Source organism: Dysidea avara, chromosome 10 (genome assembly GCF_963678975.1).
Source record: "Dysidea avara chromosome 10, odDysAvar1.4, whole genome shotgun sequence".
NCBI lineage: Eukaryota > Metazoa > Porifera > Demospongiae > Dictyoceratida > Dysideidae > Dysidea > Dysidea avara.
This window is the reverse complement of record NC_089281.1, coordinates 26,434,842-26,459,465: the sequence shown is the minus strand read 5'-3', so window position 1 is coordinate 26,459,465 and position 24,624 is coordinate 26,434,842. Positions and strand designations below refer to the sequence as shown.

The window sequence follows — 24,624 nt, the reverse complement described above, 5'->3', positions numbered from 1 at the left end:
GACGTTGCAAATATCTTGGTAGTGCGCACACTACACGTGATAATGTCGTAATTCGTAAATATATATACACAAAATAATGTCAAAATGTTTTCCTTTCAATTGCTCTAGCACTATCTTCGTCATATTCTCTCCTGGATACCCACATCCTCTTGAATGTGTCCAGGGCTGCTAATATGGAACCCCTATAAGACAAGCAATCAAAAACTGGCAACAATATTTCTATCCTTACCCCATCCATGTAGAATAAAGTCTTTCCTGAGGTGCTGATATCTGTTATAAAATTCCTTTACAACTTTTATTGTTAGGTATAGTATACTAACCCTTATCTTAATATCTCGAGGTGTCTGTTTCTTCATTTCTGACAGTAACCGATCCCCAAATCCTTCAACGTACATACCAGTGAGATAAGATATACGACCATTACAAGCAAGTACCTTTAAATAAAGTAGAACCGCCTGATAACACTATATTTGAATAAAATATTTTCCTTAGATCCATATCAGATTTCCTGATAGAGTAATACAAGACCTATTGAGATTGTAGATTATACATTTAGAAACAGTAGCAAAAAGATTACCTCGTGTATTCCTTTACTTTCCTCCCCGATAAGGTAAGGTTGAAATAGCAGCTCTGGTGCTCGATACTTAGCTCTACCAATCTGTGGATGTAACTATTAGATTAGTGTATTAGTGGCTGTCACTTACTGATATATTGGAGCCATCAGGTAAAGAGTACTCAACAGTTTCAGCATCTCTCTGTTGCTCCTACAATCATAACTATATCCACAACAAGATTTTGTGTTGCTGTTGTGACTTACGTCTTTTTGTGAGTTTGCTGAGATGTGGCAGACGCTCTGTAACCAATTACAGTCTAATACGATTTGGTGCGATATTTCAAATTACCTCCTTGATAGATTTTACTATTTCAAATTCTGACGAGGAATTGAAAATGTATCCTTCTCGCCGTAGCAACAATTGCAAGTACCTTGTTACATCCCTAGGATAATGTCATTGATGACAACAAATCATTACCGAACTAAGTGACCTTCCGGCAACATCTGATCTCATTATTGAATGAGGTAGGGCAAATCCCTCGTAGATCGGAACAGAATGAGTGACACCATCACCAGAGTCTAGTACAAGGCCAGTAGTACGACCAGTAGCATACCTGATAAAATACGTCACTTAAAACTTTAATATTATGTCAATGACTTACAAGCTGAGAACTGCTTGCATTGAAATATACAGTGCTGGAACATTAAATGTCTCAAAGAGAATCTATTGTAATAATGACACTTAGTATAAACAATCTGTTGTACCAGGATAACTGACCTCTGCGGCCTTTAACCTGTTCTTGCGAGGATTTAGTGGAGCTTCGGTCAGTAATACTGGATGCTATTGGGAACACATCAACTCTTAGTAGTAACAAGAAACTGTACTCACATCTTCCGACAAAGTTGCCAGAGCCTCCTTGGAATAAATATACTAAAACACAAAACATATGAATTGTCAAATTCGGCACATTCACAACACATTTCCAACTACAAAGTACATTGTATAACTACACACTGTTGTAACCAGATTATCACAGTGAGTGGCTTCCCTTGATGTCAGTCGACCCCACAAGAAATGTATAGACTCCACATCATTAAACATCAACAAATTTTCACCAATACAAAATTCCTACTACATATCACCAACCAATGTTCCATGACTGACTAGCAACACCACACAAAACTGCTAAGCAGAAGCCCTACACTCACATCCGCACGGATTCTAGTAATAAGTAGTACAATATGTATGCTGTGTGTATGTATGTATGTGTGTGTGCGTGCGTGTGTGTGTGTGTGTAGCATTCCACATGTTACTTCTACAACCCTGGTTTAGTGTGTTTCCTTGAGCAAGAAATTTTGCTCACAATGCTCCAGTATACCCAGCTGTATAATGGGGGCCTAGTAGCCTGGTGTCGATTGGGGAAGCAATATGTCCAATTGCACTTGTCTTGCTTAGTAAATCGCTGTGGAACTTTTGGCCTCTCTTCATGTGACTTTGGCTGTTGTGGGTTACTAATCCAACCTCAAGTAATCAAGTAGTGATCTGACCAACAAGATACACCTCTCATCACTTGAGTATCCACATGACTACTTGATCGCACAAGCACATGTGAATGCATCCAAAACTCTTCATGTGTTCATGATATCTGATTTGATTTCTAAGAACTCTTCTCCAGCTTGAGATCCGGTCCATGATAACCTACTACATCACTCCACACATCATCATTATCCTTATGATGAGCTTCTCTAAGTATTGAAGTCCCTAACATCAACAATTTGTCACAATCAGGTACTGTAGCCAAACTTTCTTGTAAATCATTCCACAATGTCTCCTTGGCGTTCTAAAGATAGGAGCATGAACACTTGTTAGAGTAAGAAATAGACCAGAAGAACATCTACCACCTTCTGCTCAGAGGAGGTATGACACACGTCAAGTACTACCAAAAAACAATTCATGCTACATTTCTGACTTCTAAACTGATGCTAAATCTAGCTTAATGGGCAATTTCCAGTGCTATTCTTGTTGTCCATTTTGTGTGGCAAGTTCTTCATCACGTGATGATATCTCCAATTGCAAAGTATACTAACACAGTCGATTTCAGATTGCTTGTGAATGCAATTCAACCGATCATGTCCGTCCAGCACATTTGGTTTATGGAATCGGATGCAAGATCACCATGGAGTCCAATTTTGAAGCTCTTATGAAGACTACTCCAAGGGGAGACAGTTTGGTTAAGCAACTAAAAATAATTTTTCCATCAGTTAGTGTTGGAAATATGGTTAACGTCACTAACTCAGTCTGTATCACCACAAGTGCTACAGGTGCACATACAGGAGGGAGTGTGAACCAAGGGGTAGTAGCACCTAACAGCCACCAAAATGAGTGAGTAAGTGGAAAGATTCTATTCCCATTAAATTAATTAATCCTCTTAAGAAGTGAGAGTTGAAAACCTACATGATGAACATTTGCGTTGAAACAACTAGTAATTTAAAACACCTTTGTGAGGAAATACTAGAGCAGTTGGGGATAGATGTTGTATCGTTTGATTTAGCATTTGATGTGGGATATTTTGTAGTCTCCTCACGTAAGATATGTCTTGTAGATACCGACAACATCAAGACAGAGCTGATGTGACTTGGAAAATCTCTCTAGTGTGAAGGGAGGAACTGGGAGCGTGAGACAACAATTTGCCTTGATGAAGACGATGGAGTTGCACCTGCTCAAAATAAAACAAAAATGGAAGAAAAATTGAATGCATGTGAAGTGAAGGCAAAAGAGTGGAAGATGTTGCTATCAAGCTAAAGGAGATACACAAGGAAGAGCACAATAAATACAATACAAATTGTGGGCAGAAGCCATAATAGGAAAGCACGACAGTAAAGGTGACCCACCTGCAGGCACTATTTGGAATAAAGCAAATACCAAGGACAAAAGTTTCCAGTAGATTCCATGGTCACTGCCTTCACAAAATGGAAGATTCAGTCTCATTAGCTTTTACAAGATCTACCAATGGGACACCAGAGTCCAGTAAAGAAAGCACTGAGGGCAGTAGCAGTGTGGGTGTATCTCCTGGAAAAAGAATGGACTACCAAGCTAAGCTCCACAAAATGTTTGAACGTGGTGCCATAACCACCAAGCAATTTGAAAAGAGACATGAGATGCTACTGAGCCAATTAGATACTCTGAGCCAGTGAATTAGAGGTACCAGTGGTTGTTGTGATACAGAGGTTTGTGGAATGTCTGCAACAAAACCTTAAAGGCCAACCGAAAAATGTGATCCATCAACTTCGAAACGCGTCACCACAACTTTGATAGGTCACGTTTCTGGTAACTTTCTGTATTGCAAAGATTCTGCAATCCTCTGTACTGTTATATGATTAATGTATGCTCTTTTATATTAATTGAACAAAAGTACTTTATTTGAAAGCGTAATATATCAGCATACTTGATAACACTAAATCATAGGTATTCATGCTGTATCCAGCATGCTTGATATAGTCATCAGCAGTCACTGAAATAAAAGCCACCATGATAAGGAGATGTGGATCATCTGTCATTTCATATGACACATCATGCTCTCTCAAAAATGCTTTTACTTCAGAAAAACTCTATTCTAGTGGATTATAGTCAGGACTGCATGCTGGCAGGTAACAGACAATACGGGAAGAGTCCAAAGGTCAGTGGTAGTAATGGATAATGCTTCTATACATCATGTAGACAAAGTAACAACATTAATACAAAACACAGGTGTGATTAAATGGCTGCAAAAAAAGGAGCCAAACACATAGCAACAAAATGTGCCATTGGTGTTTCTTCATATATATATATATATATATTCACATCTTCTATGTAGACACCACTGCAATGCAAGACAACCTTTTCCCTCTTACAGCTAACCTGTAGCTGTTAATAACCAAACTTCCGTCTTTCATTACAAATGTCAGAACCAGCCATACTATCATATCAGCAGACAAGTAGCCCATTTCTTCCATAAATTCAGCCCTTTGTACATCACTTCTCCTTAGAATTACATGTTGAAGTTGCTTTCTTGAGTATCCCAGGCTTTTGATCATTCAGAAAATAGTGCTAATACTTTCCCATGTTCCAGTGTTTTTATCTGGTCTAGCCATCAAGATGTCTACAATGGCGAATTCTTTAGCTCTGCCTATAAGTGGTTTAGGACCGCTATTGTGTGGTACTGATACAACATCTCCACTGTAGCAATCAAGCACTCTCTATAAACAGTTGAAGGATGAATATATAGCAGCTCAGTTATTTCTTTACAGCCAAGATCCTTGTAATAATGCAACCAAATTACCCACTGTCTTACATCGTTGGACAATTCCAGGGGCATACTGAGCTAGCTAGCTATTCAGTACATTTAAATATTGTGTGTAATTAAACGTTCAAAGTCACATGCACACAAATCAAGTGTGTGAGTTGTTCAATTGCATTCGCAAGCAACCTGAAATCGACTGTATCAAACCACTGGGGTTCAGTGGAGTTCACCACACCATTAAATTACACATTTGGTTGGCACCTAGTCTTTAATGAAACCCTCCAAAAGTTGCTTTATAATTGTTCTATATATGTGAATGGTTCAAATAAAAATGAAACGTTTTGCATTAAACTTTTTAAAGAGTTAAAATTACAAAAGTTTTACTAAAAAACGTATGACTGCACAATATGCTATGTAGCTGTCTACACTAACCAAAAGTAAATGTAATACAATGAAATCTGTTCTAACCTAACCACTTTTGGGCCAAGATTTCTTGGCCTTAATAGGTGGCTGCTTTAAAAAGGTTGGTTTGTGGCTTATCTTTTCACTTTAGGAATTTAAGTTGGCCTTTGTGGAGAGGTGGCCTTCTATGCAGGTGGTTGTTAACACAGGTTTTACTGTAGCAGCATTTTTCAGTTCAACTGACCATTCAACTGTTTTCAGCATGAGATTATTCAGTCATGTACTGTAACTTTTTCACTTGTGATTTTTAATTTGAAGTACAGTATTTCTAATTACAATAAAGTACAAAAATATATAACGTTCCATATTTATTTGAACCGTTCACATATACAAATCCTTTGAGCTCATGAGAATATGTCGTACCTCCTTTGTTCCTGCTTGTCTCAAAGCTAGAGCTGACACAGCATGCCAAGTTTCCACTCCAGCTGGACTCAGTAGAATTCCTACACCTTCACCATGTTGAACAACTTCATCAAAAGATGACAATGGTCTACCAGAATGAAGCCATCGCCAACTGGCCAAACATCTGATCCGAACTACTTAAGTCTCAGTTATTGTCACATGATATCTGTATTAACTGGAAAATCAAGGAGTCATTTAGACGTTTTGCTTACACTACATATTCTTGCATCACTGACACACTCTATCAAATACCAAGATGCTGCAAACAAACAGTTTCTACAGTGGTGAAGATTATAAATACCACAACATTTTCTGCATACTCCCTCGCACTATTGTGGTTCACAATACCAAGATGGGTTGACTGTACACCTGATAGCAACTAGATAGATGTTACAACATCACGCGGTAAGCTTGAGCGAGTTGAGTTGCTGAATTGTATTCGTGTATGGTATGATACGATGTGTTTTTGGTATTTTGTAGGTGGAGAAGAATGAGCAGATTTGAGCAAGATTGAAAAGATAATCATGTTTGCTAGTACACTGGCTAAAGGGAAAATACGTAGCTAGCTATTTCTGACACACTTCACATTAGCAACGAATCTATTAATTCTGTCATTTTAGCAATGATACTTGGTTGATTAAACCATGTGCTGGTGGCATGATCTATTTTTGAGCATCACTACTGCCTTGAACATCTAGTAGCATTGTAAACTGTTCTATGCTGTTGTAATGTTGTTCTATAGATAAGTGATCTCTCTTGTGCCTGTTGTCGTCACTAGTACTCGGCTCTTCTTAATTTCACTGGTATTTCTGTTCGTTGTCTGTCACATACCCCTCTTCTTAATTCTACTCCTTCTGGTGTTTCTCTATGCATTCGCAATCTATAAGGTTCTCTGCGATGCCTACAGCTCTATCACCTGTATCGGCCATTTGGACGATGCATGACAAATAAGGAATATACGAGATTCTGGCTATAGTGTCACATTTAGCGACACTGTCGAACATATATACCACATATGGAAAGATTTATGACTTCTTTGGCTAGTGCCCAAAATCTGTGATATGATCAAATGTATGTACAGCCAAATAAGGAACGATTTACAAGATTTTGTTTGGTGCCTGAAATCCATGACACAGTTGAATATACATATGACCAAATAAGGGATATTTTCGAGACTCGATCTTGCTAGTGTGGGGCTCGCTTAGGCTCGCCTCAATTACTTGACACTGTTTGGTCACATTACCAGGGATTACTATGGGCAAGTTTACTGACTACATTGTGCACAATACACACACACACACACAAATTTCTTCCCCATTGGGATGCTTGTGCAACATTCAGGCAATCAAGACCGTGCATATAAATCAAAATTTTGTTACTAACAGGAAAGTCTCTTGCTATGCATCATCTAGTTTGTGAAATTAGAGGGTATCAAGAAGTGTTGCTTGAGAAGTTTTAAACATCAGCTGAAGGGATTAAAGTATGATCATGTGAATGGTATCAGGCAGTGAAGAAGAGATGTGCGTGTAGTAGTACTACAGTAATATAATTATGATATCATGTGCATTGTTTAACATGGATTATAGTCTCTAGGGTGATCAAGATCACGACTTCAAATCAGGAATATTATGGACAAGGGAATAAGTTAACTGGTCATAATTTTGATCACAATACGATGAATTAAAAGAGGTAACAAGATCTAACTCACAAAATATCATGATAATTCTCTATGTACCTATAATAACTGCTACACTATCATCAAGATCTCTAACTCATCACAACCCCCTAACTCACTATATCTTACATTCCATATTTGCTCCATCTCTCCCCAGTCTGTTACTATGCCGTGTTCAATAGGGTATTTGATGTTGAGCAGTCCTCGATGATCTTTTGCCTTTGGACCAATAAATACATCACCCTCAAGAGCTCCAGCCATTACTCTAACATGTTTAGGTCTACCAATGCTATACGATAACCACTGTAAGGACAATTCTAATTGAAGCTCTCCCTTACTAGCTTGGGAAGTGTATCTTTGGGTATTCATCCCCAGCAAATCCGCACTTGATGATCCCAGAGCCCTGCCAGGAATACATCCGATAAAAAACCAATGGTACCACACATAGCTCACATTATCAATCACTATTGGCTGGTTTGCTATCACTTCAGAATACGACATCTCTAATTATAGCCCCGCACCAAGTAGGCATATCACGTGATGCAAAGGCTGACTTAATCTATTTAAGTAGTCTTGCGCCGCCCGCTTTTTGCACAGAAAAATCACTGAGTGGTGGTGCCACTCTAACTCAGTGGGGGTATTGAACAGATGCACAGCAAGTTATGTGTGCAAGGTCCAAATGTTCCATTTGGGTAGTTATATAAGGGTACTAGTGAACAGATGATTTAAGTATCCTAGAGTATGCGGAATGTAAGGAGGCACCTGGGCACAATAATGAAGTGTACACTCAGACACTGGTACTATGTGTTCGAAGGGATAATCCGAGTAGTGTTGTTGGCCATACTCATGTAAGAATTGCCGAGATAATTAGAAAGTTTTAATAATACTGTGTCGATATATTTCCAGCATTTTAGAGTTAATGGAGCCATACGAACGGGATATACTCCCGGAGGAGATGTGGTATTATAAATACCCATTTAAACCCAATACAATTCCTTCATACGCCATGGTTGTAAGTTGATGGATGAGGTGTTTATCCACGGATTCATAGTACTAGCTTTTTTGATTGTACATTGTCCATCAACTAAATACAATCCAGCTAGGTAGTATGGTAGATCTATGGGTAAAGTACCTGGCAGTACATTGATGTGGTGTGCAGTTACAAACTATCTATACAGCTATTATCTTCTGGACTACCGATAGCTGGGATTGCAATATTATGTCTACTTCGAGTCTCAGTTCGAGCTGACTACAAGGATGTCATCCAAGGTGCTCTAGGTATGAAAACCCCATCACACTACATGGTTATAATGGATTACCTTGCAGGGCTGAGTTTAGCTGTTCTTCTCAATGGGATTGTTACTGATACTATTAAACTGACTGTAGGCAGGTAACAGTGCTGTCTGTATGCTAGTTTTTCATGTCCAGACGTTTCAGCAGCGTAACTAACATGCTCATCGACCTTAACATTCCCAGCTTAGAACACCGCAGACAAGTATCTAGTATCACCCTCCTCTACAAAATTGTTCATAATCTCATTGATATATCCCCAGTTGATTCAATCCCTGTCACTTCTAACACCAGGGGACATGATCAAAGATTTCATCATATCTATGCAAGGACCAATCAGTACAGTAATTCATTCTTCCCTAGATCAATTAGACTGTGGAATTCACTCCCACCTGACCTAATCCAACAACAATCATTACAAATTTTTAAGTACCAACTGAAATTATTATTACTTTCCCCTACCAATCAGTAATCCCATAATCAATCATATTGTAAAACATTTTGTATGCATGTTTCATATGTGCGTTAATCCTCAAACTGAGGCTGCACATTTTTGGAAAATAATTTTTTTTTTACCAGACTGTTTTTGTTATTTTTTTGGCATGTGGGAACAGCAAAAAAGGGTTTTCTGAGAGTTATGTTATTTATCTTCTGAAAAACATAGAGCTGTTGGCAAGAAGCTTGTAAGAACTGCATACAAGAGCTTTTGTAATAGTGAAATTGGTATTACATATATAGAACAAAATGAAGTGTGTTTACCTGATCCAATGACAAAAGAAAAGGAAGTCTGGTTACATGTGTGCGTGCGTACATGCAGTTGTATACATTGACACAAACACTGTATACACCCTGTTCTACACACACTATATTACATGCATTCAACAGAAGCAAATCCTTTGATTGCCATTATGTTGCAATGTCATACCTACCTGGTGAAAAACTGGGTTACCCATGAATTGATCTAGTTTTGCAAGTCAGTGAAGGTATGTTCTCCTGAGGCTTACCTGTATCCCTTAAAACAGCTGTATCATCCTTCAGCTCTATTCAACAATAATACAATGACTATAATGTTCAATGAGTAAAAACTGCTATAGCTACTGTCCTAGTGGTTGTGGTACTTACACCAGCCTTGATACACACACTACAAATAAATACAGTACACGTGAACACATTTTACTATATATTAAGAAAGCCATCCACACTGGATGAGATTTCCTATTTCTGAGGCAGTAGACCTTCCCTCGTTAGTACACCTGTAGTTTGTTTGAAAATATCACAGTTTCTTTGCAGTGTTCAATAGCAAACATTGCTAATTATACATATACAATGTGGAATTTGTAATAACTGTATAGCACACGAATGCAGCAAGGGTGATACCTAGGATCTGACAGTTTAGAAATTTCATAGACTCCACATTGAAGTAGAGTCTAAATATATACTGCTCAAGCACTACCGTTTACTTGCTCTACACAATACATAGGCCTAGACCAGACTTCTTTGACCGGTGTTACCCTCCTGGTAGTGATATCCCTGATGTTCCTGATGGCCACAACTGTACTGGGGACAAAAAAGATGTTCTTTCAGGAAGGAAGAGTTTTCCAAGTGGCCACGCATCATGTAAGACAACATTTACTATTACCAAGCACAAGTGACTCTTACTGTGTAGGGATGTTTACTGGAATGGTCTTTTTCTCCCTCTACCTGGCCAATAAAATGTCAGTGTTTCGTCGTAATGGACGTGGCCACTCATTGCGTTTGATAATTGTCCTAGTACCAATAATAGCTGCTATGATTGTAGCTATTACTCGTTTGAGAGATTATTGGCATCACTGGGAAGGTATTTTATTAGTGTGTGCGCGCGTGTAAATATTTGTACTGTCTTTTTATATATCATTTTACATATTCCCTCTCTCCCCTCCCTTAGACATCACTGTTGGAGCATTAATGGGTGAGAATATGTTCACGTTAATAGCATACCTAGTTACCACGTTCTGAAAATTATCTTTAATTTCCAGTAATTATAACCTGCATGTTGAGTATAAAAGTGACTGCTCTATTGGAGTGTTTTGTCAACAGGTGTAAGTTGTACTAAAGTACATAGTTTTTGCAATGTACCAAACAGGTTCAAGTATTCAACAAGGAAAAAAGCATGGCAGTGACAAAGCTAAATAGAAATGTAATGGGGTCCTTGTCTTCTTAATACACGACATTACAAATGGTGCACAACTTGACAATATTGCAGTACTTGAAAAAATCACCCAGTATCAATATGGTATCTCTTAATCACCAATAGTGTGTACACGTGTCGTGTGTGCGCGCGTGTGTGTGAATACCATGCCACACACATGTAGGGGTGAGTTTCAGGTTCCCCCCACCCTTTTTGAGCTTTAACATTACTGATGAGCTGCTGACAAGTTTTTCGTAAATTTAGTAAACCAAGATCAGCTGATATCAAAGAAATACCACTTCAACTGCTCCCCATCATCTTCATGATTATGTGATTAGTGCCTCTATAAATAAAATGTTTTAAAGCCATTACAGCAGGCTTCAGTTGCATTTCTAAAGGTGTAATGTGGATTTAACAGTGAAACATTGCTCTGGAGAGTGATTATTTGCTTTAACTAGTTAGCTAGACTGTAGTTACCATTACCAATGCTCCAGAGTAGAATAGTCTTATTTAAAATTTTGCGTTTAGTGGTTTCAACCACACCAACACAGCACATGACTTTCCTGAAGCCTTATATGTAATAACAAAAAAGGCTTTCAAATGAACTATGTACCTTGTTTGGTTGATACCAATCACAAATGGCAATGTATGTAATAGAGTTGACCAACTTCCTTTGTTCCCTATAATTATACCATTGTGTATGACTCTGTCACTGTGGGCTACTATGTTACAGGTACAGCATTTGCAATATTGTGTTACCTGCAATACTTCCCTTCCCCATTTGGTGCTCACCTCACCTTCAACAATGAACAATCTAATGACATTGAATCTTCAACAACAGTGTTAACAGTTATATAATTCAGTTTTTAATACATGAAGTTACTGTATACACTCTATTTATATATTTTGTTACAAAATCATAAATAAATAATGATCACCTGATAAAATAAAAAAAATTCAGCACCAGTGGATAGATTATGAGCAATGCTTGATGAGTGCCCCTAATGCTCCGCAGTAGCCCTCGTGTCTTAGGAATATTGAAAGAATAGCAGAATGGGACCAGTATTGTAAGGCATATGCTAACATCTGCATTGACATGTTATTATTGGTGAGATAGTTTCCGCTAAATACAACTTTTCTGACTTCCTAAAGGAAGAAATCAAAAACAACAGCACACGGGCAATGAGTTTCTTACAAAGCTGTATGCTAGCATCTTTGTGATCCCGCCTATGTTGTTTGTGACAGTTACTAAGACAGCCTTGGCTAAATCTGCTTTAGTTGCCTGTGCCCTTTTCTCTGGATCCATCATAGAACCAAAACTGTAGCAGAAAGTAACGGAAAATTTTCTCAGTCAAATACTCTAATAAAACAGTCACACAATGAAAACACAATAAACAATTTTATGAGTATGCACATGGTATGGGCTATTTTATACTGAGTGGTGGGTCCCAAAGCTATACGACTAGGTCATGGTAATCACAGCATCATCCTTACAACCCACAGTTACACAATGTATTACTGGGATTTAGATAATTGTACAAACCCATCTACCTAGTTATGTTTGCTTGAGCAGTGCAATATAGGCAGTAATGAAGGGGAGTTGAAAGCACATACCAGTGTTACAGCAAGGACATTGTGTACATGCATGCATTTGTGCATGTGCAGGGTTCTGTCCACACTGGTCGGCAGTGGTTCAAAGCGACCAGTACCTCTAAAATCTGACCAGTACAATTCTTACATATATCACTGATACACATGCAGTATACCCATACAGCATATCAGTTCATGTTAACTTTAGGCCACCACTCAGGAATTTCTGGGCAGAACCCTGCATGTGTGTAGTTATTGTATCTCCCTCCCTTGCAGAACAGCACCATTTCAAATAGTGAAGATAACAAACAACCTGGGTGATTATGTGACGTGCATGCACACAAATAAATGCTGTTGATTACACTCACGCAGTACCAAGTTGAAAAATGGTTACATGTCTCTCTTACAAATGCATCATATTTTATTAAGCTGAAGCTATTGACACTGATTTAAGACAAAAAAATAAAAAAATAGGGCTGAAGCAGATCCCCAGCCCATGACCACCATGGTCCCAGGATCCCTATCATTTAACCACTGCTGCCAGCTACCTATTCTCCCTTCTTAGCTACCTTATAAATGTGAGAGAAGAAGAATGCTGTAGAGCATGCTTGGTGAAGAAGAAACCAAAGTTGAGCCTGTTTCATTTCCTTGCCTGTTTAAGCATAACAATGTCTTTCACTGTCTGTATGAAGGTAAGCTTTTGATGAGTTTGAGACAAGGTTGGCCCGGCTTTGCTGGGATGGTTACTCCAAAACCTTAGAACCTGGTCAGTGTCAATAGTGTATAAGGAGTTATGGTGTATAGCAAGCAACAAAAACTTCAATGTAGCGTTCAGGCTTACTCTACAGTATGTAACCTGGTTACATGAATTAAATAAACACATATATAAAATATGCAGTGGTTAGTTAGCACCACTAAAAGCTAGTCACCAATTATATCTTGTGTGATTCACTGCATGAAACACTACACTTTTCAGCTCTAACCAAAAGATCCAACTCCTATAAAATTAGTTTATCAACTGCACCACTCCACACAAACATTGTACAATGTAATTCCTAGTATAAAGCGTGGACCTTTGTTTCCTTCCCAGCACTACTGACCCGGCCTTTAAAAAATATGATAGCCTTTATTTGAATCGTGGAGTTCATAGATAGGTCTCAGTGACACCTGACGATAATTCAACTTGTCGTGGAATGCAATAATTTTAACAAAAAGCATATGAAGTGTGTTGTAATACAGCCAAGCCCTAGAATAATTGGCAAACAGTGTACATGTATACATACAAAAGAAAGCTAAACTGCTATCAATAGTGTGAACTTGCCAAAATGCTACTAACAAAAAGAGAAAAAAAATGGGCTTGTCCGGGAGTCGAACCCGGGACCTCTTGCACCCAAAGCGAGAATCATGCCACTAGACCAACAAGCCACTGTTGAAGGAAGCTGTTTCATTTCACCATAATATTTGGTCTGTACAGTGAAAAAGACAATCACACAACACACAGAGTACACACAACACACAGAGTACACACAAGTGCACTTATAATGTTGTAGTGACTGGGAACTATTATGCTAGAAAGATCATGAATTAGTGGCTTGTTGGTCTAGTGGCATGATTGTCACTTAGGGTACGAGAGGTCCCAGGTTCAACCCTGGACAAACCCATTTTTGCTTTTTTCTCTCCTGTCCATAGATTAATGTGTATTGCAAACACTGACAATTAATTAGATACCTAAATTATGAAGTAGGATTAAGTGATACTTATGTATCTCAATAATTGTCCGGAAACCTTGCTTACAAAATGTTGCCTTTATCAAACAGTACATACAGTAGTACTGTTTAGTAGGGTTTTCCCCTGAAATGAATGGCACCTGTCAAAATGTTAACCATCAAATATCATGAGCGATGAAAAGCACCTTTAAAAGATAGACATCTAGTATCAAATTCAGCATTGAATTTTAAAAATTGCCAAAACCTGATTTTTGCTTGCCTGCCTGCCTGCCTGCCTGCCTGCCTGCCCACCTGCCTCATTGACCACATTCACAAGGCTAGAAGTTAGTTAAATGACGCATCATTTTATCCCACAGTACTTAACTCATATCTGGCATGTACCTTTAGGGGTTCTGGTGAGTCTCTGCCCTCTGCACCTTATGCAAGGTAACCATATCAATGCATTAATTTCCTCATCAACACTTGCAAGAGAGCATTGATAACTGTAGCTACACTTTAACCTCGCGCAGTATTTTCCTAAAACTGTAGTTCATACATTACAGAATACAAAAACAAAAATGTTCCAACTGCATATATAGCTGCAGGTCACATGAGCCCTAATGCCCTATCCTGTTTTTTTCCTTTGCTGTATGTGACAACTTAGCTCAACTTTGATGGCGATGGAACAGGCTCAGAATTCGACTCAGAATGAGCAAAAGGACGTATCCCGAGATGCAATTCACTTGCATAAGATAGACAAGTTTTTGGCAGACCCAGCACAAGGACAGCTCTTCAAATATTGCCTGACCCAGCTGTGGGAGGCCTAGTCTCAACCCTCTTATTTTCCTTCTCCATGAATCTTCCCCTGTGCCCTTCATGACCTCAGCATCCTCCTCCACAGGAATATCCTTGATGACAGGATTCAGCTTGGACCAGTTTCATTGTCTCCTTCTCTGTGTAATTGATTACAGAGGCTGTCCAGCAAAACAAGGACACGCTGGACCAGCAGAATGATCGATCTGCTCCCTCTTAATCATGACCCCAGTGTCTGGCAAGTCTGCCCAGAGATAGGTAAGGGCTTGCCATGTCCAGAACCTGCGATTGGAGTCAATACAATGATTTCCCTGCTCCGAAGTGTGGATCTTTCCCCTTCTTTAAATGGTCATTCATATGGTCATAGTGTCAGTGACAGTCGCTTGTGAAAGTCCTGTAGAACTGCATCCCAATTCTCTAGCTTCAAGCAGTGAGTGAAGTCCTTTTCAGAAACTCTGATCTTCCCCAGTGTCATCTGAGCCAACCTTCAGATTGAACTGAAGGGAGTTCCAATGCCTTTGCATCACTCAAATAGTCGATGTCATCCTCATGCTGGGGTCCGGAGCCAGGTGCCTTAGAACTATCTTCCTTGTGGGATGAACCAGCAGGACTTGATCCACCATCTGCTTGATATTGTGTTGCCTGACTTGGCTGTCTCTCACTCTGAACTGAAGTCCAAAAGGGTAGAAAAACAGGAAATGGCCCGAAGGGCACTGGGACTAGTAATACTGGCCAGCTGCTGCCTACCACTGTCCCACTAGAGGTTTGAAAAGACTCTGTCCAAGATAGATGGAAACACCAGCAGTCAAACAACAGCACTTCCCATGTGACTCCAAAGATGTGCATAGCTTTTTTTTGGACAAAGGTGCCACTGCACAGCAGTAAGAGACCTCAACGTCAGCATAGACTCAGCAGCTGTACACCCAGTCAATCAACAAGACTCCAGAACTATTCAATACCAAGGCAAGCTGCCCAGGAAATTCAAGAGACAATAGGGGACACCACAGGAGTAGTAGCAGTAGATACTGCATACTGCTTTGTTTGGCCTCTAGCTGGCTGGCTTGCAGGCAGACTAAAAATCTGATTTGGCTTTTTTTTAAATTCCAATATTTGTTTTGTCAATTTTTAACGCTGGATTTGATGCAAAGCTCTTCCTTAAAGGTACTTTTCATCGCATGTGATATTTCTATGATGATCTTTTAGCGGCAACATTTTGGCAGGTGCTGTTCATATTAGTGTTTGTGCCCTACAGAACAATCATATAAATTATATAGTAGTAGCAAGAGTTAATAATAAGAGAGGAGAGTGTCTAACGCTGTATAGGCCTGTAATAGATGATTGCGCAGAAGTTAAACGGCTTCCTTTCCGTGTAACGTACAGGCTTCTAGTATTTGTTTGTTTCCTTACCGCAATTAGTTTAGCCGCACCGTGATGAATCCTCGAGAATATTCGAAGACTGAACTAAAGACTGAGCTGTATGTACAGGGAACAGTGCTCCTTCAATTGAAGAATGCTCAAAGGTAGGGTAACATGGCGACGCAGTGAAAATTTGAAGCGATACTCCGCCTTTGGTTCAGTGTTTATTGGTTTCTCAGACGCTCTCCCCCAGAGTTATCTTCGAGGTTAACAGCAACACTTCTTTACGCAACAGAGCGATGCTTTTCGTGGTGAACTTGAACATCGAGTTGAACGCACGCCCTTGTGTCTGGGATAGCCTTTGTGGTTAAATGCGAAAATATACTAGCCAGTCTGTCGTTACGCGGAAAATAAGCCGTTTAACTTCTGCGCAATCATCTGTTACAGGACTATACGGTGTTAGACACTCTCCTCTCTATATTATTAACTCTTGGTAGTACTGTATAGTAGGGATTATGAAGGTTTGGACTTTTCTGGCCACCAAAATTTCCTGTGATTATTTATTTTTTCTGCTGGCTGACTAACACCTCCAGCCAAGCATAACCTGAAGGCTATGGGCTTAATTTCCTCACTGTTTAATGTCACTTTAGTCCAAGAAGTGTCTTTTTGTCAACTGCAGCCGCATCATGGACTTACCCTTGCCTTCCTTAGCTAACTAATGGCTCACATATTGACATAGTCAAAAGATCACAATTGAAACTATCCCATTGGAGACTTGTGAGAAGTCTAGGACTGATAATACAAACAGTCATACCGTTTCTCTGTTTTAATACTCACTGATTTAATACTTGGTAGTTTCATCTTTGTGTAGATGAGGTAGTTATCTTAAGGATGTACTAATAGTTTAGTGGAGCATACGGTAGTTGCGTACTATGTAAAAAGGGGACATGTGGCAGACCTATTTTTGTTCGTAACACTGTCTAACAGCCATACCACACATACCTTGGAATGGCCACTTAATTTCTTAGTAATTGACAATTAATTTTTGGGATCACAGGGAAAAAAAAGTAGGGAAACAAGGGAGGTTGCCTACAGCTGAAGATATAATACTAGTGGACATTTCATCCCTATACCTACAACTGAATTAGGGATTAAATGTCTACTGGTATTACTAGGTGACCTTCCTTGTTTCATTACTTTTTCCTAATCAAACTTAAAATCCTTTTAATTTTTTGATTGTTTACTTTTTTGTAACATCATTTTGACCGGTGAACTGATGCATACCACATTAGAACAGAAGGAATGGCACCAGGCTTATTGTTTTCACCAGAACGTGCATCCCCAACTATCAATTACTGAATTAATGAAGTGGTATATCATTTTCAGCTATGTTGCACAGAGTTGCAAACGAAGAACACTTGGTGAAGGGCAGTGAAAAACTAGGACGAAACGTTGAGAAGCCATCACATGGCACTACCACGAATCAACACCTCACACTGTCAGCAAAGATAAAGGAGGACACAGGTAAGCATGTACTGATATACTCTGGTATGCCAAAAGGCATGTGTCAGGCTGAAGCAACATCGAACTGAAAAAATCAAGCCCGTATCCTTAGTCATTGTCAAGTTACACTTGTCTAAAGGCATTAGTTAGTCAGACAGTAAAAAAAATATATATATATATATATTTTTTTTTAAATTTCGTAACAACTTTTGGAAGCATTTCAGGTCATATTGAAGGCACTTTTGGGCTTTGGTTATGCCTAACCAATACTGCCAAGATGCCATGAAGGCATTGTGAGGCTGGTTTTAGGGTGACAGTTTTGGCTACAAAAGCCCAAACCCCAATATACAGTACTACCATACTGTGTGATAATTGAAATACATGTTTAGTTGCAAATTCTTTAGTGACTGGATTGATTGCAGGGGTACTTCTCGTACTGTTCTTCATTTGTAGCACTGTATAACAGGTGGAACAATGCTAAAAACAAAGTGACTTCGCTTTTCATTAATTGACAGTTGGGACACATGTAAAGTCACTCAATTGATTTTTACAATAAGTCTGGTGACGCCATTCTTTCCTTGGATACAGTATGATTTGGTTCACCAGTCATAAAACAAAGATAAACAATTGTAGGAAAAAGAGTAGGGATCTTAGAAATAAAACAAGGAAGGTCATCTTGTAGTTATATTAGTAAGGTAAAGATCATGATCACACTATTAAGTAATCAGAGCTTGGCAACTACAACCTTTAATCTATTATGTAGCTTACTCAAGATAAATAGTGAGATCGAAATACTCTCTAATAAGGTAGTCACAGCCACACATGTATATCATAGCTAAAAAATGTAACAAACCAGTGCAAAGCAAAGAAGTAGGGTTCCAGCAATAAACAGTAGATAGAATGATGTACTACAAAATAGCTATGTGGGAATAGGCCATTGTAGGGATTTTCCCACATAGCTATCCATCATTCATCATGATGTCCTTGTTTTACTACTTTTATATAGCTGGAACCCTACTCCCTTTTTAAAACACTATTGTACCTGAAGCCCAATAATAAAACATTAAAGTCATTATCAAAAGGTCAAACTTATAATGACCCCATTATCTACATCATATGAGATCACATTAAGTGGCCAATTATATCACTTTAGCATAGGCATTTGTTTAGCATCTGTGTACAGTGTGTTATTAGTTGTGTTCAGTACAGTACTGTATGCATGGTAATTTCACCCTACCTGCATGCTACAGTGTCTCCAGTTAACCCAAACTTGTCATAATCCCCACCATAAATATCCTTAACTAGCTTGTCAACCTTGGTATTGTCTCCTTGTTCTGCCAGCTCAATAGCTTCAGCGAACGAGTTACAACCAGTTAGCAGCGAACACAGTCCAGTAAAGGTGCCACCTCCAATACTAGATCCACCAATTCTCTGTACTTCATTCTCAGACTTCACCAACATGATGCTCACACCAGACCCAATGTTAACAATGATGTAGGGGTACATACTGGCACCAAAATCAACTACTTCCTTGTCGCCACCTTTCCCACTAGGTTGGAGGTTAGTCCACGTGAAACATTCGCCAGGTTGGTGATGAATATAGTGTAACCCTGATACTAGGCAGTGTAGTTCATCATATTTCTCCACCTTGATGGCAAGTTTCTGTAAGAAAAAGATGTAGTGAAAGATAATTATGACATTGGAAGGGCTCTCACCTCATTAATCTTTTGTTCAAACTTGACAGCACCACCTCCAGTGGCACACACAACATTACGACAGTCATGAAGTCGATTGTCACTGATAATGTTGAGGAAACCATCCATCCGTGATGTGCTAAACTTCAAGAAATGAAGTGTTCCAGTTCTTTGGCCTATTGTCTGATCCTTTATTTCCAGGTGTTCATCCCTCATACCTGTGGATCCATACTTCACTGAAGACTTGACAAACTTCCTGATCTGTTCAATGGCTGCTTCTTGCTCATGGTCATCTGACGCACAGTGAGACTCAAAATACACTCCCTTAGTTAGTGTACCACCAATGTCTATACCGAACCACTGTTCGTCTGTGTGTAAATGACAAGCAGCACGTGTCACACTACACTTGATCACGTGGTCAATAGTAAACACAAATTTTTAAAGAAATACACTAGTACTAATATCTATCATGTGAAACAGTAGCGAAAGTAATGAACAACTCCTACCACGCGCTAAACTTACCGCCATCGAGGCCCCCGTTGAGCTTTTCGCTAGAAACGACTGCTGTTTCACTCATTACGTCACTTGTGATCACGTGATCTACACTAATGGCCCATTTGGTTGCTAGAAGGTTAATATCCTACACGAGAGCCAGTATGAATGGTTTGTGATCACCACGTGTATTTAGTTGTATTGTGCAGGCTGTCGTGGCTACTGCAGTGTGAATGTGAACGAAGGAACGAGGCGTAATCTCCTCATTGGTAAGAACACACGTGTAATATGCCAAGGGTTTACAGGAAAGCAGGTAGGCTACCACAAGGTTGAGCTGTAGTCTATTATATACGGTGATAGGGTACGGAACATAGCAGGCATGCTATAGAATACGGAACAAATCTGGTGGGAGGGACTTCTCCAAAAAAAGGCGGGACTATCCATTTGGACAGACCAGTGTTCAATACAGTCAAAGAGGTAACCATAAAGTAACAATGGTGTAGTTATGTCAAGCTGGTGACAGGCAATAGAGCAAACCGGAGCCAATGCCTCGATCATATTTGTTCCGCCAAAGACAGCAGCAGCTGCTATCATAGAAGCAATAGATGCAGGACTAGACCTAGTAGTGTGTATCACTGATGGTATCCCTCAACAAGACATGGTCAAGGTGAACGACCCTCATCTGTCACAACACCTCTTGCTAACTTGTGGTATAGGTGAAGCACAAATTGATCAGACAGAATAAGACTAGGTTGATAGGGCCAAATTGTCCTGGTATCATAAAGGTCAGTTACATTGTGTACTGGACTATCACGTTGTAACACTCTTGTCCAGCCTGGCGAGTGTAAGATAGGGATCATGCCTGGTCACATTCATAAGAGCGGGAAAATAGGTTGTAACCTTACAAGTGTTAGATTATGTGTTGATTGTGATCCCCTGTTAGGAGTGGTGTCACGGTCAGGTACACTAACATACGAGTCAGTTTGGCAAACTAGTGCAGTTGGACTTGGACAATCTCTATGTGTTGGTAAGAAGTCTGTACATTAGTCTGTTCATTTGATGTATGTCTCAAGGTATCGGTGGGGATCCATTTAATGGTACAAATTTTGTGGACTGTATTGACGTGTTCCTGCAGGATGAGCAGACTGAGGGTGAGTAATTTGACCATGTGACACACTGTGAATTATAGCTACAGGTATTTTAATGATTGGGGAGATCGGAGGCTCAGCAGAGGAAAATGCTGCAAACTACCTCAAGCAACACAACACAGTAAATTATGCTATGTTGGAACCTGTTAATGTGTACACTTGAGGACACCTACATAATTAATTAGGCACCAAAGTATCTCTTAGTACAAACTGACCCAAAAAATTGGTGGTTGCTCCTAAGGAGATTAGTCACGTAATCAAAAAACTTCTTGTGATCTTAAGAGAAAAACCCAGAAACCTTAATGCATATCACAGTTCCCAAAGTTATTATGCTTGTGAATGTGATTTCAAAATAACAGTAAGCACCATAAGTGTATGTTCTTAAAGTGTCACATCACATTTCTATTAAGGTCATATATTATCACTAGGGACCCAATGCTAAACCTGTAGCAGCATTCATTGCTGGACTATCTGCACCTAAAGGCCGGAGGATGGGTGAGTACAGGTAGTCATGGTAACAATCATGTGATCTTGTCATATAGGTCATGCTGGTGCCATCATAGCTGGAGGGAAAGGAGGGGCAAAGGAAAAGGTGACTAACTACATACTAACATAGCCATCATTATGTTCATCATAGATTGACGCTCTGAGACATGCTGGAGTGCATGTTGCTGAATCACCAGCTAAAATAGGGGAAGTTATGCAACAAGTAAGTGGTTAGTATTGTTGATCTTCGCTGGTTAAACTTTGTCACAGGCAATGAAAGAAGCAGGACGAATATAATCATGACAACTTCATAGTGAACATATTATTATACATAAAATTCAATTTAACGCTTAGTTACTTTTAATTTGCGTTTTCTTGATGCGACTTGTCGACGAGCTCGTGATGACCCTACATGAGCACCTTTCAGTATATAACTATACTGACCAGCCATCTTCCTCTGTTTCCTGTAATAGCAGCCCTAAAGACAACAACATCACAAATACACTAACAAACCTCTTGTTTAATGATTGTCTTTGTAGAGGGATATAGGCATAAGGGTCCGGCTTGCCATGTTTCTTCATGTCCCCAAGTGCTCTCTAAACAGTTTTAAGACAAGCATGTATGAGTAGTAATTGTTACAATCAATTAATTTGATCAAAGGTGCACACATCCACAAGCTACACTCTGGCAGTTGAATGTATTATAAATTGGGAATAAAAGAAGGCATCTGAGGACATACCTACAAAAAATTATGGGATTTTAGAAACTCTTTGAGATTTAATTTTTGGCAACTTTTAGTTGAAATAAATAACTGTAGGGCAAAAGTTGCAACTAAGCTGTAAGAAATGGTTTAGTTACTAGAGTAGTGACTGTTCTATTAGAGTTAGTTTCAAATTTATGAACACGACAAGATTAATCTTACCTGACTGCGATATTGAGCACCTGGGGGACCAGATGATGTCTTTGATTTCTTAACAGTTTTTTTACTGTCAGTGACCACACCTCCACCGGTCATGTGATCCTCCTCTTCATGCTGTCATGATGCCATCATAGCAATATCAATACAGGATCATGTGATCTCACCTTCCTCTTCTTACTGGTCCCCTTATCATGTTCAATTACTACATACAAACACCATCATCATAATTACCACCATACCCCTCCATATGTATGATAGGACATTACAAAGCAACCCATTAAGTGCTGAGGATTTATTTCAGGAACATTTTCAACTAAGACACTTGGCAAATACTGTAGTAGTCATTCAAGTTATTGCCTACATTGACAAGTTGGTTGTCCTTGATACTTAGTCTCATCCTCGCAGACCAGAGTGCCACTTATCCAGAGTTGGGGTAACGCGTTACAATTGTAATGCTGTTACATAATATATTACTTTTTAAGTAACTAAGTAATATAACGCGTCACATAGCTTGTAACTAGTAGTTTGTAACTAAAATTACTTGTTGAAATAGTAACCAAGTTACAATAGTAACGCGTTAGTAACTAGTTACAATAGTTGAGACTGTAAAGTAACGTAATCAAAGTAATGATGGTTTTTAAGTAATGCAGTTACAAAGTTACGTAAACTAATGCTGTTACAACAACTGACTAGTAAATCTACTACTCGAGGCAGCCCGTAATGTCGCCCTCGCGTAATGTATAATACAATTGCTTACCCTACGTCAGCGATAATTCAGAGCGAAGTTACACACAGGATTTCAATAGCTTTGAAGCAGTAGATGGACTTGCTGCACATGCAAGACCCACTGTGTTCACTCGCGTAGGATCAGCTCCCAGCATTGTAGTAGAGTTGACGGTCTTCTCAGTTGAATCATGAACAGAACAAACAGGACAAACAAAGTCAATATCATCACGTTCCATTCGCTTTCCACGATATTTGCTTATACCAACACAATCACCATGATACCAAATCTTACAGCCTGGTCCTTGAACATCACAACAGATCATAAATCTGCCCGCTTCAGGCTGCTGGTATGAACACCACAGTACAACAGAAGCATCCGTCAAAGCCTCAGCAGCTGAAGCAGTAGAACTAGCAGCCTTTTGTCGCTTAGAGCGACTCATCCCTAATTAACGCTCCGATGACTATCTGAAAAGTAGTCACAAGAACCACAGTACAGAAAATGACAGCAGTTAACCTTAAAAACCCATGCCACGGAACAAGGAAGCCACTGCCAAGCCTGAAAAGGGTTGCTTATGACGGTCCTCGCAAAGACGCCACCCAGTCGTAATCACAATCACGGGGTACGTTTGATTATCTCATGATTGTGATTACGACTGGGTGATTACCTATGACTGGGTGATTACCTACTGCTTCCGTTTCCAATCTTAATAATTCAACTACTTTACATGTGGGTGTTCCAGAGTTACCATCATTCATCGGACTATCTCCTCCTCCCTTTTTGTGGAATGACACCATTGAAGGTTCTGATTTTGTAGATCGAGTTACTGCTGCTTATGATGAAGTTGTTCATTGGAAAAGAAACTTGTTTGTTGTCCCATTTGGGAAAGTTGGTAAAGAGTTTGTGCTGGAATTCACGCCTGTTTCGTTCTTATGGGGAGAAGACATCCCTGGAGTGTATTGCACTCAAAGCAGCAATGCTTTTTTGTACCTTGTTACTTCAGAAGCCCCATCGCACAGCTTCTTCCAGGGACTTTATAAACTGTTTACAACATCGTCTGCTTCTGTAGAAACAAGGAAATATTGATGAATTATTGTGTGAGGGCCGAACTGTTCAGCATCGTTTAATGGCCACTTTGTTGAATGCTGATCACAGTGAACGTTTAACTTGTCTGTTTGTGTCCCACATGCTTCGTGGGAATGTTCGTACTGCTCTGGCTTTATTGGATACCATGGACCATCCTGGAGCGCCTTTGTGCCTGAGCGATCCTGCATCTCCTGACACACCATCTTGGACTGTTTTGGATGAACTTAAAGCCAAGCATCCTTGTAGCCAACCTGTCTGTGAGGAAGCACTGCTCTCTC

At 39.5% G+C, this 24,624-nt stretch overlaps 5 protein-coding genes and 1 non-coding gene across 6 annotated transcripts in view; 2 read left to right on the top strand and 4 right to left on the bottom strand.

The window, feature by feature from the left end:
* Positions 1 to 4: 4 nt before the first annotated feature.
* Positions 5 to 7,967, bottom strand: LOC136267992 (alpha-centractin-like). The gene is made up of 15 exons (XM_066063213.1): positions 7,826 to 7,967; positions 7,711 to 7,775; positions 7,502 to 7,661; positions 1,443 to 1,484; positions 1,332 to 1,394; positions 1,216 to 1,277; positions 1,045 to 1,167; positions 903 to 996; positions 818 to 853; positions 705 to 764; positions 578 to 658; positions 435 to 528; positions 321 to 382; positions 230 to 270; positions 5 to 182 (listed from the first exon to the last, which is right to left on the bottom strand). Exons 1-15 carry the CDS (start codon positions 7,871 to 7,873, stop codon positions 80 to 82), a joined length of 1,134 nt encoding a protein of 377 aa, XP_065919285.1. The 5' UTR covers positions 7,874 to 7,967; the 3' UTR covers positions 5 to 79.
* LOC136267998 (phospholipid phosphatase 5-like) lies at positions 7,958 to 11,725 on the top strand. The gene is made up of 8 exons (XM_066063221.1): positions 7,958 to 8,220; positions 8,279 to 8,384; positions 8,551 to 8,650; positions 8,699 to 8,762; positions 10,143 to 10,279; positions 10,329 to 10,499; positions 10,587 to 10,610; positions 11,563 to 11,725. Exons 1-8 carry the CDS (start codon positions 8,114 to 8,116, stop codon positions 11,685 to 11,687), a joined length of 834 nt encoding a protein of 277 aa, XP_065919293.1. The 5' UTR covers positions 7,958 to 8,113; the 3' UTR covers positions 11,688 to 11,725.
* On the bottom strand, positions 11,623 to 20,127 carry LOC136267993 (pantothenate kinase 3-like). Its single transcript, XM_066063214.1, has 5 exons — positions 20,014 to 20,127; positions 19,513 to 19,859; positions 19,035 to 19,459; positions 12,025 to 12,148; positions 11,623 to 11,975 (listed from the first exon to the last, which is right to left on the bottom strand). Exons 1-5 carry the CDS (start codon positions 20,066 to 20,068, stop codon positions 11,805 to 11,807), a joined length of 1,122 nt encoding a protein of 373 aa, XP_065919286.1. The 5' UTR covers positions 20,069 to 20,127; the 3' UTR covers positions 11,623 to 11,804.
* Trnap-ugg (transfer RNA proline (anticodon UGG)) lies at positions 13,773 to 13,844 on the bottom strand. Its single transcript has one exon. It is a non-coding gene; the product is annotated as a tRNA-Pro (tRNA).
* On the top strand, positions 20,046 to 21,970 carry LOC136267995 (succinate--CoA ligase [ADP/GDP-forming] subunit alpha, mitochondrial-like). Its single transcript, XM_066063217.1, has 13 exons — positions 20,046 to 20,145; positions 20,193 to 20,296; positions 20,344 to 20,460; positions 20,507 to 20,650; positions 20,700 to 20,768; positions 20,818 to 20,875; positions 20,927 to 21,010; positions 21,057 to 21,134; positions 21,179 to 21,252; positions 21,560 to 21,626; positions 21,674 to 21,723; positions 21,769 to 21,840; positions 21,888 to 21,970. The coding sequence occupies exons 1-13, from the start codon at positions 20,100 to 20,102 to the stop codon at positions 21,912 to 21,914; spliced, it is 990 nt and encodes a 329-aa protein (XP_065919289.1). The 5' UTR covers positions 20,046 to 20,099; the 3' UTR covers positions 21,915 to 21,970.
* The window catches only part of LOC136267986 (RRP12-like protein), a 31,406-nt gene continuing 28,706 nt past the window's right edge, over positions 21,925 to 24,624 (bottom strand). Inside the window, exons 33-36 of the mRNA XM_066063206.1 lie at positions 22,701 to 22,738; positions 22,540 to 22,650; positions 22,131 to 22,213; positions 21,925 to 22,081 (exon numbers count right to left, since the gene is read on the bottom strand). Coding sequence (XP_065919278.1) covers positions 21,961 to 22,081; positions 22,131 to 22,213; positions 22,540 to 22,650; positions 22,701 to 22,738 — 353 coding nt within the window. The 3' untranslated portion in view covers positions 21,925 to 21,960. The remainder of the gene's footprint in view (positions 22,082 to 22,130; positions 22,214 to 22,539; positions 22,651 to 22,700; positions 22,739 to 24,624) is intronic.

Bases quoted from the DNA above. Each gene is read 5' to 3' on its own strand.
- LOC136267993 (XM_066063214.1), bottom strand. From the start codon at position 20,068: ATGAGTGAAACAGCAGTCGTTTCTAGCGAAAAGCTCAACGGGGGCCTC. The intron at 12,149-19,034 runs GTAGGGTGAAAT...TTTCTGCTACAG, and splicing joins GGAGACACTGTAGCATGCAG to TTTTGGTTCTATGATGGATC. The intron at 11,976-12,024 runs GTAAGAAACTCA...TTCTTCCTTTAG, and splicing joins AGATGCTAGCATACAGCTTT to GAAGTCAGAAAAGTTGTATT.
- LOC136267995 (XM_066063217.1), top strand. From the start codon at position 20,100: ATGGCCCATTTGGTTGCTAGAAGGTTAATATCCTACACGAGAGCCA. The intron at 20,146-20,192 runs GTATGAATGGTT...TGTATTGTGCAG, and splicing joins AATATCCTACACGAGAGCCA to GCTGTCGTGGCTACTGCAGT. The intron at 21,724-21,768 runs GTGACTAACTAC...TGTTCATCATAG, and splicing joins AAGGAGGGGCAAAGGAAAAG to ATTGACGCTCTGAGACATGC.
- LOC136267998 (XM_066063221.1), top strand. From the start codon at position 8,114: ATGCGGAATGTAAGGAGGCACCTGGGCACAATAATGAAGTGTACACTC. The intron at 8,651-8,698 runs GTATGAAAACCC...ATTACCTTGCAG, and splicing joins TGTCATCCAAGGTGCTCTAG to GGCTGAGTTTAGCTGTTCTT. The intron at 8,763-10,142 runs GTAACAGTGCTG...CACAATACATAG, and splicing joins ATTAAACTGACTGTAGGCAG to GCCTAGACCAGACTTCTTTG.
- LOC136267992 (XM_066063213.1), bottom strand. From the start codon at position 7,873: ATGTCGTATTCTGAAGTGATAGCAAACCAGCCAATAGTGATTGATAAT. The intron at 529-577 runs GTAATCTTTTTG...CAATCTCAATAG, and splicing joins AAAGTAAAGGAATACACGAG to GTCTTGTATTACTCTATCAG. The intron at 383-434 runs GTACTTGCTTGT...TGTACGTTGAAG, and splicing joins CGGTTCTACTTTATTTAAAG to GATTTGGGGATCGGTTACTG.